We start from the raw sequence: 15,518 nt of genomic DNA on the forward strand, positions 1-15,518 counted from the left end.
GGATTTATTTGTTTAAAGAAAGAAAATCTTAATTAATCTATAATCAAGCATAGACTGGGGTGTGAGAAAACTCCAAATTGAACCTTGTGTTTCATTGGGAGCTTCACTGGACTTAGATGGGGAACTGGAGCTTGATTCTGACCAAGTTCTCATAAAGGCAGGCCTCTTTTTATTTTTTTTTTTATTTTTTTATTTTTTGGCAGTGCTTGTGGCCACTAGAAATCACAGCTCTATGTGGTTAGAGTTGTTGCAGATATCTGAAAATGCCAGAGATGCACTTCACTGCTGTCAGTGTGCTGTTATCACTGGGTCATCAGTTTGTGATACAAATCATTGCCTGCAAAACACGCACACATTATTACTGTATCACACATTTGGGACCGCTTTTAAAGATTTTGATAAATGTACTTCAATATAGTCAGTTTTTTAATCCTATATATTATATTTTATGATTTAAAAAGCATTCTGAGCATATTTTATCAGATTTTCAGTTGGCTAAAGATAGATACATGGCATACAAAATGTTACTGTCTCCCAGCTAAGATCTTATAGTTGTGGCATATGACCTCCAGCTGGTGGCAGCATACACTTTAAAGGTTAGATCTGTAATCAACAATTTGGAAGAAATTCTAGGCATAACAATATACTTGAGTATAGTTTTCAAACATTTTTTTTTTTACTGCAGCCCACAAAAAGAAATTAGCCTTTCATCATAACTCATACATAGCCTACATTTCACAAAGCAGTTCTCAATCTTACCATGTGATACACTGATATTTTTTATGGCTTTCTAATATTCTCTTGGATCTCTTTAATTAAAATAAATTCTGGGTGCATCACACTAAGTTGCATTCAGACGGCCACAGTACACTGGTCTCATAGGAGGCCATATAATATACACACAGTTTCAGACCTCATACTTATATTTTAAAATTATTTATTAGTGGTCAATGATTTATACATGGTGAGAACAGAAGAACTGCTTTTAGGTGTACAACCAAGATCCCCTTCAGGACCCAGCATCTTCTTGTCACTGCATTTGGCTTCTTCATATGCCTCGCAGGAACTGCCCTGGCACTTGACTACACATGGCTCTCACTGTTGTAGGACTTCCGGTCATGGAGCCATATTGTAAGCATCCATTGGTCTGGCCTCTTTAGCTCATTCTGTTTTTGAGATGAGTCTATTTTGGCTGTGTCAACATTTTGGTGAATGCTATTCCATTGTGTGACCAGAATACAACCAGTTTATTCTCCTGTTGATGAGCCTTGAGTCTGTCTTCAGTTTGGGTTAGTGTGAACAGTGCTCTGAGGCTCAGGTAAACTTGTAAGGTGGCCTTGTTGGCCTAGACAGTAAGTGCATGACCACTTGTAGGAAACTGGCAACATTTGTCAAAGTGGTTGAGCCCAGTTCCATTCCCACCAGTGTGTGTAAGTTGGGGCTGCTTCATCTCCTCCGTGCCATTTGGTGTGCTATTGGAATTTGTACTTCCTTCTCATGCATTTTGTGGCTGTAGCTCTTGATTGGGAACAGAGTTTGACTGGTGAACTGTGATGTTGAACACTTTTTCATGTGCAGCCATCCATTTTTCATATTTGTGCTGTGTATTTAAGCTTAGATTTTAAGAACATGTATCAGCCCATAGAAGTTGTTTCCATATTTTGTATACCAATCCTTAATGTCAGACATGCGTATTTCCGAGTGTATTTTATCCAGTTTGCAGTACACATAGCATTCCACTGGTGGTATTGCTGATGAGCAGACATCTCTTCTTTTGATGATGTCCAGTTTAATCAACAATTTTTCCTTCAATGTTTTGTATTTTCTAGATCATACATAAGAATTCTTTTCCTGCCCTTATGATGAGAATAATAGTTTTTGGTTTTCATGCTTAAGTCTGTAATCCATCTCAAATTTAATTTTGTGTCTGGTAGTAAGGCGGATGCCACTTGAGTTTCATTTTTCTTTCTGTGTTTGTACCTGATGCTCTAACACCATTTGTTAAATCTGCTTTCATCGTGTTTTCACAAAAGTGTAAAAAGGAAATTAAAGACCTTCTTAGAGATTTATAAAAGTGACTTTCCTACAGGTCTGTTGACTGAATCTCTGTGTCTTTTGGATATCCCCAACCTATGGTCTTGGTTATACATTCTTTCCTTTCCACAGTGTTTGTTTACTGTTATCTTGGTAATCTCAGAAATGACTCATGAGGTATGAAGATTTGTAAAGTTACTGCCTCTGTGTATGGGTTTGTGCACGAGCCCCTACAGGCTCCCCTGCATGAGTTCCTACATGAGGCCAGAGGTCAGCATCTTCCTGCATTGATCTTCACTTTCTTTTTTGAGACAGGGTCTCTTATTGAACCTGGAGCTTGCCATTTCAGTTTGACTGACTGGCCAGTAAGCTTCTGGAATCTGCTTGTCTCTGCCCTCCCAGCACTGGGACTTGAGGTACATCTCAGGGCTGGTATTCATGCTTGCATAGCAGACACTTTACCCACCAAGCCATCTCTCTAGCCTGGCTACATCTTTTCATGAGATCCATCTACCTGCTGTCTGGTGTAGAGACATTAGCTACATGGGGCTACCAATTTTACTTTAAATAAAATTAAAATGTCAGCTTTTCAGCCGTGGTAGTCGTATTTTGAGTACCCAGTTAGCTATACTATTGTACCATACAGACATACAATATTTTAATTTTTTTTCTCTTAATGTTCTGCATGAGCTAGCCAATAGAGTAAGAAAGAAAGCTTTGAAAATTCACAGCATATTTGAAACTCTCCTTAGTTTTGATAACTGGCATCCAATGTCTACCTTCTTTATTCTCTAGTTTTCTTCCTTCTTGTTTTTATGGGTATTTATTTCTAGTCCAAGCTCTTTGGTCAACCTAATTTCTTGTCAAAAGGCAATAGCTTATATAGATTCTTTACTACTGAGGAGAAATATAGACAGAAGTTTCTGTCTCACCAGAAGCTCCCAAATACACACACCAAGGCTTATATTAATTATAAATGCTTGGAAAATAGCTCAGGCTTGTTACTGGCTATCTCTTACATTTAAATTAACCCATATTTCTTATCTACACTCGACCACATAGCTTAGTACCTTTTCTCAGTACAGCATGTTCATCTCGCTTCTCCCTGAGTCTGCTGGCAACTTCTCTGACTCCACCTTTCTTTATCCCAGCATCCTTAGTTTGGTTGTCATACCTATACTTCCTGCCTGGCTACTAGCAAGTCAGTTTTTTATTAACCAGTGAGAGTAATACATATTCACAGTGTACAGAAGGATTATTCCATGGCAGAGAAAGGATGTCCCTGGCTCTGTATATAATTGATCTTTTCTGAAGTCTACCTATTATTGATTGCCCTGTTCAACTTCTCTCTCTGTTTGGCAGCCTTCCAGCTGCCAATGAGATTTCTGGTGAGCCCTTTTCAAGATGTAGTCTAAAGACAGTAATTTGTCATTTTTGTCCTAGTTAAGCCTATATTTCTTTTTAGCATTGCCACTATAAATGTGAACTTATGAATGTTAGTAGCCATGCTGAGATTCTATCCAGGAGTGATTTTGTTGCTGTTTTCTTGTGTGAGGAGTTTGTGAGATTCTCTGTAGTTGTCTACTGTGCATGAGCTTCAGATACATTTTGCCATTAATAAATATTCACCCCTTCTCTTTCAGTGTGGAAATTTTGCTGTCCTCGTGGATCTTCATATAGTGCCACAAGGTTCAAACAAAGATTCCAGTTGGTTTTCTGAACAGAAGAAAGAGGTACAATAAACATTTTTGTTCTTTAAACAGTTCATTTTTGTACCTGCAGAAAGAAATGTTAGCTCTTCTCAGTTTTTGTTTTCATTAATGTTTTCCTTTAAAAAGTTGAGTAATAGTTAACTACTCAGAAGTAAGACTGTGCCTAGTAACAAATATACATGTGTATCCACCTCTGCCTTTGAGAAACTGACACAGCCATATGTTTCTTATGCTAATCTGTGTTGACTTGGTTCTCTGTGTGTGTGCATCTGGTGTTAGGGATTTAATACATGTTTGGTAGGCACCTCATCATCTCTATGTCCTCGTCTCAGGCTCTGTTATTTATACCAAAAATTCTAATCCCCTTTACTTTGGGGAAAATGGTTCTCTATAATAGAAAGGGAGGATAAAGAAGCCAAACTACTCCAAGCAGGCAGGGATTTTGATCTGAGTGATGAGAAGGCCAGCGGCACCGGGAACAGGTGTGGAATTCACACAAGGCTAATCCACATCTGTATTAATCCTTACTTCCATGTTCACCTCTTTTCACTGTCATGGGCCTTTGACAAGTGAAAGGAACTTCAGTCTTCCCCCTCTGCTGTTGGCCAGCCAGGAAAGCACATAGTTGGTATGGATGGATTGATTGAATAACACAAGTTTGGAATATGTAGTTTTGCTCTGCTAATACATGAAATTTTAGGAGAATTTTGGGGGAAAAAAAGCTGTTGAGTGAACTTCATAGCCTAGAAATATTGAAATGTTTAAGTAAAACGTAATTATTTTACTGTTTACTTCCAAAATTGGCTATAGTTGATTAAGCTTCTCAGTGATCACAGTTGTGATGGTCAGCCTAAAACTGATGAGTTGCTGTTGCCACGTGAGCAGTTAGTCTTTCTGCTAAATTGCATGCCAGAGTAAAAAAAAAATCTCTACCATTCCTAAGTATTTGTTTAACCATGGTTAATGGATCTAAAATATAAAATGTGTCATTTAATTATTTTTTTCATTAGTAAGACTTTCCAGTCAATAGTTAACTATTTATTTAAGAAGTGACTCATTCCTGGGGAGCCGAGATAAGTTCCCAGCACACACATACACATATATGCTGTGGGATGATCTGTATGTCAAATTGCTCTGATTGGTCAATAAATAAAACACTGATTGGCCAGTGGCTAGGCAGGAAGTATAGGTGGGACTAACAGGAGAAAAGAAAGAACAGGAAGGCGGAAGGAGTCACTGCCAGCCGCCGCCATGACAAGCAGCATGTGAAGATGCCAGTAAGCCATGAGCCACGTGGCAAGGTGTAGATTTATGGAAATGGATTAATTTAAGCTGTAAGAACAGTTAGCTAGAAGCCTGGTACAGCCATACAGTTTGTAACCAATATAAGTCTCTGTGTTTCCTTGGTTGGGTCTGAGCGGCTGTGGGACTGGCGGGTGACAAAGATTTGTCCTGACTGTGGGCAAGGCAGGAAAACTCTAGCTACACATACACACATACATCAAAATCAAAATCTTCAAAATCAGTTATTAGTAGTTAAGTTACAGGAGAGTCAAGAGTTATCCTTAAGTCTCCACCTATGCTTCTCTCCCATGGTTTGCAAGAGTTGAGTCTGATGTTTGACCTCCCCTAGAGCTTCCTCCTCCTCTGTCTTCAAATTTGACCAGATAAGTTTGACTGGATAAGGCCTCAGTCTCCTGTGGCTTGAACACCCTCTCTGTGAGTTCCTGTGGTGGGAAATCATTGTTTGTTTCCTTCTGTCGAGATCAGGGACAGGTACTGAGGCAGAGGCCTGTTCAACAGTTTCAAAACAGGCCGGTTGCATGGTTCATGGGTAAAGGTGCCTGCCACCCAACGCTGACCTGAGTTCAATTCCCAGGACAGGCAAGGTGGGAGGAGAGAACTAACTCCTGTAAGTCGTCCTCTGACCTCCACATGTACACAGCGTCATGCGTGTGCCCACACAACTACACACATATACACTGCAAGTAAATGAGTAAATGTAATTTAAAAACCTTCAAAACATACTGCTCTTCATTCCTTCCTAGTATTTATCTGCTGCCATTGCTTTTAGAGGAGTAAAGAAAAGTAAATTGTATTAAGCAGTAATGTTGAATAGTAACAAAACTAGTAACAGGAGAGAGGAACCTGCTGTTTGTGATCATTTGTTCATGTCCCTAAAACTAACCTACCCACCCACTCAGTCAAATGGTAACACAACCAGTACTTTGTGGTCATTATTTTGCAGGGATACCTAGTGACCTAATGCTAAGAAGAAGACACAAAGTTTCATGTGATGAATTTTTCATTAAGGAAATTGATTATGGACTGTTCTCTTGAAGACTTTATATGTAATAGGTCAGGACTTTTGTCCTCTATTCTCCATCTTGTAATCTCAAATTCTAGGCCACTAACACATGTCCATATGATTCAAATTAGTACATTCATTCCACCAAAGTAAGTAATATTTCATACAAGGAATCTTACCCTATGACTTCTGAAGGGTTCTCAGATCCACCATTTCAGGCCCCAACTTTCCCATGTTCCCTCACAGCTTGAAGACTTAAGCTGTAGACCTTTAACGTTGATATTTAGGCAGTTTTGACCAAGAATGGTTGATATGGGATGTTCTAGAGCCAAGATAATGTGAACCACCTCCTCTGGAAAGCACAAGGGTAGATTTCTTGTCAAGGTACCACATCCAGCTGCATTGTTCCAACTAGTACCTGGTCCAGAGCAGTGAGGCATGACTTAGCAGAGGTGCATGATGGGACCTGCAGAGAGCTGCTTCAGTGGTGAATGCAAGAGGTCTGCTTACTCTACCAAGCTGAGCTTTCCTCTCAAAGCAAACTGATAGTTTGCTGCCTCTATTAAGCATATGTTCACTGATATTGGAGTTAGTCAGAGATAATTTATGTCCATATCTTCAAAAAGGAGACTTGAAGAAAGGTTATGACTTTACATATGTTCGATCAATGCTTGTTTTTTAATCTTTATATCATCTCATGATTGGGGTTTCATAAACAACCAGTTTGATTGCATTAACAATCACTTTGATTAAAAAGAGGGCTGGGTTCATATATTAAACATATGTTTCATTTGAGTCCAGGTCAAATTGTCTTTGGACTCAAAGAGACAAACTGAAATGGTCTCATTTGTAAACTTGAGGAAGCAAACACGAGCCTCTGTTAGCATAGGGAAGCTGTGCCTGTCTCCCTCTCACTCATGGATTTTTACTTGGTCTTTCACCTACTTCTCAGATAGTGCTGGCTGTTTTCTTCTCCTGCATTGCTCTGGGTCTGAAGAAGATGCTTTACCCAGCCTGGCACATCAGTTCTTAGGTATCTGTCTACTCTGACATTGCCCATTTTTAGTTCCTGAAACCTGATTCCCATAAAGAATGCCTAGAATATAGTGAGAAACTTCATGTGTATGGGCTCTATTTTTGTCATACTATTTTTAGTTCTAGCCTTATAGGGTATTTATGACCAAATTTTAACAATCCTTGTTGCCTTGTGTGTCTTCTACATATTTTCTAGCTCAGTCATAGTTGAACGCTGCATGTGAAGCAAAAATTATTTAATTGCTAGAACAACAGTATGAGGCAAGGCTGCCTTTGTGTAGTGTGAGCAGTGCCAAAGCATTCAGCTGTAAATGGATATCTTTATATTCCACAAAGCACTGCATCTTTTAGCTGCAAATAAAAAGCAAGAGAGAGGAGACTGACATTTGTATTTTATGTAAAAATGTCTATGTTTGTGTTAAATCAAGGGTTTTATATACTGTTTAAGGGTTATTTGCAAAAAAAAAAAGAACAAGCAGCCAAAAACCTGGTTCATGTTGTAATTACGAAGAGTCTCAACGATTAACCTGTGATGGCTTTCTGAGAAACAAGTGGAACAAGTTTGAGGTGACCTGAACAGCTCTGAATCTGCTGCAGAATTGTTGGGAATTGATCTAGGATTTATTACTCATTAACTCTCAGTTTTATATGTAGCTTCCCCTGATTTCCTATGGTAAATTGCACTTTCTTGGTAATGCAGGAAACAGTACACAAAATATTAATACCCATTGTGTGGTTGGATTTCTGAGTTATTTTTTGTTGCTGTCCTTTTTAAATATTACATGCCAACTAGTATCTCTAGAAATTTATTAATAATATGGCATGCTGAAATTGAATTCAAGCCTGGTTCTGCTATCTAATAACCAGAGACACGAGAAGTTACTTTCATCATTCATGAATGAAGAATATGAACGTGATTTTAAAGAGCAGTTGGGTCTAGAGCATAATCACAATGGTAAGAAGATCACATTACCCTCTTGCCAACATGCTGATTCTCTTGTGTTTGTAAACCCAAGGCCAGAAACCAATGAGTGATGGTGGTTACACCATAGTAAAATATAAAAAATAAGTTTGAACCATGCTGGAAAATGAAAGGTTCCACTCCACTGTTTCTGGCTTTTCTTGTATAAATAACATCGGGTAACACTGTGTCTGCAAGCAGGACAATAGTGCAGTGAGACAGGGGGCCAGAGCCAGTGGCAGCTGTAACCTGTCTCCAAGCCACCTGTACTGACTATAGGAATGTTCTTACACTCCTTTCTGTCTCTGTAAGCACCCCCTGAGTTCCATGCTGAACCTGTGTAGACAGCTCCATGTGATTTATCCCTTCTTTCCATATAGTGTGGTGGACTGATACTTATATGAAAACATTCCTGAATTCACATCCCACTTTTGAAGTAAGCTTTTAAATCTTCGGTTTGAAATTGTGAAACTGAGGCAGAGAGGAACTAAAGTGAGCCAACATCAGTCATGGGGCCGTCTTTGGTAGCACATTTAACATGTACTGCACCCCAGAAGACGGCATAGCATTCACAGCTAGGTTAAAAAGCTAACTAAATGCCAGCATTTGCTTTTTCAGCATGTATAATCTTTTCTTCTTTGCATTGCATTAAACTAGAAATGTCTAATGTTTTAAATTTACTTTAGGAAGTTTGCTTGCTGTTAAAAGAAACCATTGATTCCAGAGTTAAGGAGTACGTGGGCATGTATAAACAGCACAGGCCATCAAATGCAGAATTCACAAGATCCAGTCCCTTGTCCTTAAAAGGTAGGCAACAAGCACTGCGATTTTGGACAAAGAAAATAGAATTTCTGCTTTGTAGAGATTGCAATTATATTTGACTCTGTCATGTTAGCATAGTGATACATTAAAAAAATATGCTGTAATGAAGATACTGAGTTTGAGTAACAAAAATGCACCAAAAAGCCCTAAAGGGCTTTTAATGGTAGGCAAAAATATATAAAAATAGCAAATAAAACATTCTTAAGGAAACTGTAAAATTTTAAAGGTCTTTTTTGGTTTTGGTTTTTTTTTTTTTGACAAATAGTCTTACAAATGGATTTATATTAATACTGACATAAATTGATTCAGTATCTTATGCTTTTAAAAATGTTTTCCAGTATGTCACTACTTGAGATGTTCTCAAACAGGAGCAATGTTATTCTGGGGGACATTTGGAAATGTGTGCAGAGAGTTTTGGTTGTCATTACTGGCAAGGGATTGGGTGCTGCTGGCCCGTAGTGAGTAGAGGCCAGGGATGACACTACATTCACAGGACACAGAGCAGCCCCTTCATAACAGTCTACTAGCTCCAAAACCCGAAGGGCACCAACACTGAGATCTACCTGTGATGACGTGGGGATGTATTTGTCTTTGAGTTACAGGTGAGGAAGCTGAGAGTCTGTAGATGAAGTGTCTTGACCAAGTACAAGGTCATCTCAGGATCGAGATTGTGGCTTCCCCTCATCCTGTCCCCAGTACTTACCTTGGTGCCTGTGATAGAGATGTAGTGACATGCTGAGTGAGAACTCCGGTGAGAGATAAGTGGCGGAGCTCAAATCCAGACCTAGCTCTTGTGACCTCCACCCCAATGTTTATTCTATTCCCCCAGTCTTCTGTTTTGTTTTTCTATTTTATTTTGTTTGTTTGTTTCTCACTTAAAATCAGCATTTCATAGCCTGTGCTACAAATGCAGTCAGTGCATGGTAATTATCAGACTACAGTGGGTAGACTATGGTGAACCCCACTATGCTAACAGAACATCTGTTTAGGAAAAATACTGAATTATGTACTCCTCTGAAACCTTCCTTGATCCAGAGTGCTCACCTTATGTCAATGATAAATAAACAAGTAGTTTTTGTTACCCAAAGTGAAAGGCTTAGAGAATGATATTTTTAAACCAAGCAGTGTTGCTTTCCAGTGGCTCTCAACCTATGGGTTGCGACCTCACAGGGGTCACATATCAGATATTTAAATTACAATTCATAATAGTAGCAAAATTACTGTTATGAAGTAGCAACAAGATAATTTTATGTTTGGGGGAGGGGTCATTACAACATGAGGAACTGTATTAAAGAAATTAGGAAGGTTGAGAACTGGCTTTAGACTACACTCTCTGAATTGCCATTCAGTATTGTCATAAATTCAGAGAAAAGCCGTAGGTTTTTGTATCCATTATACCTAAGTAGACCTGGCCTATCTCACATTTTATCTGGTGCAACAGGAAAAAGAATGGAGCTGGATTCTAAGACTCCTGTCTCTGGTGCAGCTTTTACAGTAGGTGATTTGATCCATACTCCAGCCAGCCTTTCCCTTCCATCCCAGCCCTGACTGCTGAGACTGAGTACTCACTACCCAGCTTCTCTCACAGACAGTTCTGGTCCTAAGATGACAAGAATATGTCCTCAGGTTTGTGTGAGGAAAAGGCGTGTTGATTTTTAAACAGACAAAGTGATCTTATTGTGTACACAATTCTGTAACCTTTCCCCACCTAATATATTGTAAAAACAATTTCATATATCACCATAAAAAACTGTTGTTGGGCCGGGCGGTGGTGGCGCACGCCTTTAATCCCAGCACTCGGGAGGCAGAGCCAGGCGGATCTCTGTGAGTTCGAGGCCAGCCTGGGCTACCAAGTGAGTTCCAGGAGAGGCACAAAGCTACACAGAGAAACCCTGTCTCGAAAAACCAAAAAAAAAAAAACAAAAAACAAAAAACTGTTGTTGTAAAGTGCAGATAAAATTTACTATTTAACAACTTTCAAGTGTATACTTTTGGCAGCATAAATATGCTCACATTTTTGTACAGTTACTACCTTACCAATCTCCAGAAGTTTTTCATTGTCCCGTCTGGAACTTTAGCCATGAATAATGTGTCCTCATCCTCCAGCCTGTGCCCCTGGTAACAGAAGTCTTGCTTTCTGGCCCTGTTGTTCCTACTACTGTCAGTACCTCATATGAGTGGAGTCATGTAATATTTGTCATTTTATTGTCTGGCTTATTTCCTTTACAGTTAGTTACATTTTCAGCATTCTTATAGCGACATTTATAAGAATTTCACATCTTTTGTAATCTTCCAGTATATGTCACATGGTCTGTTCATTCATCTACTGGTAGATTGCTTCCATGTTTTGGTTGTTATGAACAATGTTGTTGCAAACACTGTTATACAAATTATCTTTTCAAGATTTTTGGCTCTTTGGAATATATGTTTAGAAATTTCTGGATCATGGTAATTCTTTTGATTTTTGTTTTTGAGGGACTAACATGTTTTGCCACCATGACTGCATCATTTTACATCCTCACCAGCACGAGGGTTTTGTTTTGCCTCCATCTTTGCCAACCCTTATTTCCTGATATTTTAATAATAGCCATCTTAATGTATGTGAAACAATCTGTAATTGTGGTTTGTTTTGTAGTTGCTGTTGTTGTTTTGCCATTTACCTAGTGATTAGTGATGCCAGCCATCTTTTCATGTATTCATTGGCTATTTACATATCTTCTTTGGAGAAATGTCTATATGTCTAGTCCATTTTTAGATGGGGGTTTTTTGAGGGAAGGTTGTTTTTGGAGGGCTTTATATATTATACATATAAATTCCTTATTGATTATATAATTGACAAATATGTCGCTTGAATTTTAAATGATCTTTTAATTAAAAAAAAAAAACCTGGAGCCAGATATTGGGGTAAATGCTAAAAGATCAGAGACAAACAAGCCACTGCCACGTCTTACCTCTAGGACTCCTCAGCCTGCAAAGCCTTCAATTCCTGTCTCATGCTTTATATACCTTTGTCTACCCAGCCGTCACTTCCTTTCTAGTGCTGGGATTAATGGTGGTGTGCTTCCCAAATACTGGGATTAAAGGCATGTGACTCCCAAGTACTGGTATTAAAGGTGTGTGCCACCACTGCCTGGCTATTTCTCTGCTAGACTGAATCAATCTCATGTAGTCCAGGGTAGCTTTGAATTCAGAGATCTAAATAGATCTCTGCCTCCTGAATGCTAGGATTAAAGGTGTATACCACCACTGCCTGGCATCTGTGTTTAATCTAGTGGCTTATTCTATTCTCTACTCACCAGATTCCTTTTTAATAACAAATACAGGAGAATTGCAAGGGCTGGTTGATTCTTCAATATGCTGAGCATTTTACTGCTCTTATACCAGCTGTTCTAAGGCCTGTAGTTTTTCTGTTCTTAAAGGCCACATACAGGCTTTTCTGTTAACCATTTTAAAGGTAGGGATGTTGGTGTCTTTGAAAGATCAGCAGCTGTTGTGCCCTGTTCTTGTACAATCTGAATGGTTGGTGACTGTTCTGTATAATAACTTCTAATTTTTTCCCAGAAACGTGTTAGTTTATGGTTTGTTTCTGAGATTGGAGGAATGTTATTCTGGGTATTCCATTGAGCTAACAAATCACGGCCCCATAGATTCATAGCTGTATTAGCTACATATGGCTTTAATTTCCTCTCTGTCCTTCTGGCCCTGTACATTCGACCCATCTCACCTTCTGTTTCCCTTGAGATAATGTTCCAGTCCCTAAAAGTTGAACATTTACCTCCTGAAGAGGACAATTTGGATGCCAAGATTCTAGTGCAATTATTGTTACATCCACATCTGTGTCTACAAGACCTTCAATGATGTCATTTATTTGTTATTTTAATTTTGTTTTTTGTTCATTTATAGAAGTTTGCCAAAAAATTCACTTTATGGTTTCTCCCAAATTTTTTCTTCTCTCTTCTATAGCTTTTCTAACACCCCGAGCAGTATGTTTTTTTATAATAGGCATTAGGTTCTTTAATTGCTCTGAGAAGGAGTTTCTTCCATGGTGACAGGAAAGGACTGAACAGAATTTGACAAATATTTTCTCAAATTTGGTGGTTTATCTTTTCCCTCTCTTGATGGTTTACCTTGTTATATAGATGGTTTTGAATGTGCTAAAACCAGAATACCACTCACTTATTTTGTTGCCAGTGCTATGATGTTACGCCTGTGGAAGTCATTGCCAAGTCCTGTCTTGTGAAACTTTTCTTGTAAAAATAGAAGTTCTATGGAATTTTAAAAAAATAACCATTTTATTTAGTAACTTGATCCCATTTGAGTTAGTTTTATATGTAAATTAAAGTTAAAACTCATTTTCACGTGGTTGTCCAGTTTTCTTGGTATCATTTGTTAAAAGACTACTTTTCACATTGAATGGGTTTGGTAATCTTGTCAATAATCATTTGAACATCAATGCTGGTTTATTTCTGAGCTTTCTATTCTGCTTTAGTTGTTTGTGTCTGTCACTGGTACCAATTCTACAGCCTCTTGATATACCATAGCTTTGTGGTAAGTTTTGGAATCAGAAAGCTTTCGTCCTTAGTCTTTTAATTTGTTAGTCTTTTTCAAGATTGTTTTGACTTATTCCAGATCCATGTTGCTATTTTGATGACTGCACAGTATTCCATTAAACATTGGTGCTCTTAATTTATTGGTGGAATTTGGATTGCATTTGATACTGTTAGTTCTAAAGAAGAGTACGGTTAACATCTAGAGATACACATATTTGTCAGAGTTGGATTTAACGTTTATAGTTTTGTGGCCACATAGACTCTGAAAGTGTTCTGCTAGTGGGCTATATGAGCTATAACTTTTTCTTTTACTTTTTTTTTTTTTGAACAGGGTCTACCTGAGTTGTCCAGAGTCCAGGCTAACCCCAAACTTGATATCCTTGCTTCAGCCCCTCCCCAATACTAGAATTACAAGCATGCACTAGAAACACACACCCTGCCTGTAAGAGCTCTCTAAGAATATTGACATATGTGTGCATGTGTGTTGGAATATATGGGTGTATGTCTGTGTATATATGTGTGTGCACAGGTTGATGATGTCAGGAATTATCACCGGCTACTCTGCCTTATCCATTGTGGCAGTTCTCAGTTGAACCCAGACCTCATTGATATAGCTAGTCTTGCTCTAGGGGATCCCCCATTCCCACCTTCCCAGGCAGGAATTATAGGCAAGTGGCTGTGCCCACTGACATTTATGTGCATTGTGGGGATCAAAACCCTAGTGGTAATGCTTGTACAGCAAGTGCTTTAATCCCTGAGCCATCTCCAGGTCCCCTGCAAATGATTTTCCTGTTGTTATCTGCTCTTGACTTTATCTAGTTGCATAACCACAAACCAGGCCCTATATGCTTTGTGCAGCCTTTGGTGACCATTAGTGGAATGAATATGGCATTTAGTGTGGTGAAATGATAGTATAACCAGAAGAAATAATACACACACACACACACACACACACACATGCACACACACGCGCACGTGCGCACGCATGCGTGCGCGCGCGCACACACACACACACACACACACACACTTTCTTCTTTGAAAGGAAATTTTCTAGGAAAGCCCCATGTTTTGTGTCTTCTCTCATTCAGATCTTTGAGTATATCTGTTGAGGTTCACACCATGGCCAGCCCCTTTCCCTGTAGCCTTCAGCCAGTCTGGATTCCCACTTCATCTGGACAACTGTAGCAAGTACCACTCTGGCTTCCTATCATGTGGTCAGTGTGCCACCTTCTGTCCATACATAGTCAGGCCATCCCTTAAAATCTCAGGTCTGACCTTGGACAGATCTGTAGAAAGCCATTCAGGATATTCTCAGGGTCTCTAAGATAAAGGCCAAGACCCCCGAGGAACTGCCTGTCAGCTTGTACCACGTTTTCCTTTGTAGCTAGAGAGATTCTCCCCAGGTCCCACCAAGCCCTTGCAGTCCCACAACCCATGTATAAAATAATCACTCAGACACTTATATTACTTATAAACTGTATGGCCGTGGCAGGCTTCTTGTTATCTACTTCTTTTATCTTAAATTAACTCATTTCTATTAATCTATAAGTTGCCACGTGGATTGTGGCTTACCAGTACCTTACATCTCCCTTGTCATGGCGGCGGCTGGCAGGTCTCTCCCCCTCAGCCTTCCACTTCCCCCAATTCTCTTCTCTTTGTTCCGCCTATACTTCCTGCCTGGCTACTGGCCAATCAGTGTTTTATTTATTACCCAATCAAGCAACACACATAACATACAGAACATCCCACAGCACTTTCCCTTTTCTTTTTTTCTAAAAGGAAGGTTTTAACTTTCACATAGTAAAATTACAGATAACAAAACAATTATCAAGCAAGAATTACAGTTATAATATCTAGTCTATTTATAATAACTAGTTTATTTGGCAAAATTAAAGAAAATATCCTATCTATCTTATATTTGTGAGTCTAAGGTTTTATATCTAACTTATCTTTTATCATAACTAAGGAAAATTGTAACTATCTAGCTTCAACTACATCAAAGACCTCAGAAGGATATAATATTACCTGAGAAACGGCAGAAGGATACAAGCAACTTTCGGGAGTCTTGCAGGGTAGACAGAGACAGCTGGCAGCCT

At 39.0% G+C, this 15,518-nt stretch overlaps 1 protein-coding gene across 1 annotated transcript in view; it reads left to right on the forward strand.

Annotated features, from left to right (window-relative positions):
* The first annotated feature begins 2,199 nt into the window (after positions 1-2,199).
* Positions 2,200-15,518, forward strand: part of Slx4ip (SLX4 interacting protein) — a 63,420-nt gene continuing 50,101 nt past the window's right edge. The window contains exons 1-3 of the mRNA XM_059258955.1: positions 2,200-2,211; positions 3,678-3,767; positions 8,737-8,857. Coding sequence (XP_059114938.1) covers positions 2,200-2,211; positions 3,678-3,767; positions 8,737-8,857 — 223 coding nt within the window. The remainder of the gene's footprint in view (positions 2,212-3,677; positions 3,768-8,736; positions 8,858-15,518) is intronic.

This window comes from Peromyscus eremicus, chromosome 4, assembly GCF_949786415.1.
Source record: "Peromyscus eremicus chromosome 4, PerEre_H2_v1, whole genome shotgun sequence".
NCBI lineage: Eukaryota > Metazoa > Chordata > Mammalia > Rodentia > Cricetidae > Peromyscus > Peromyscus eremicus.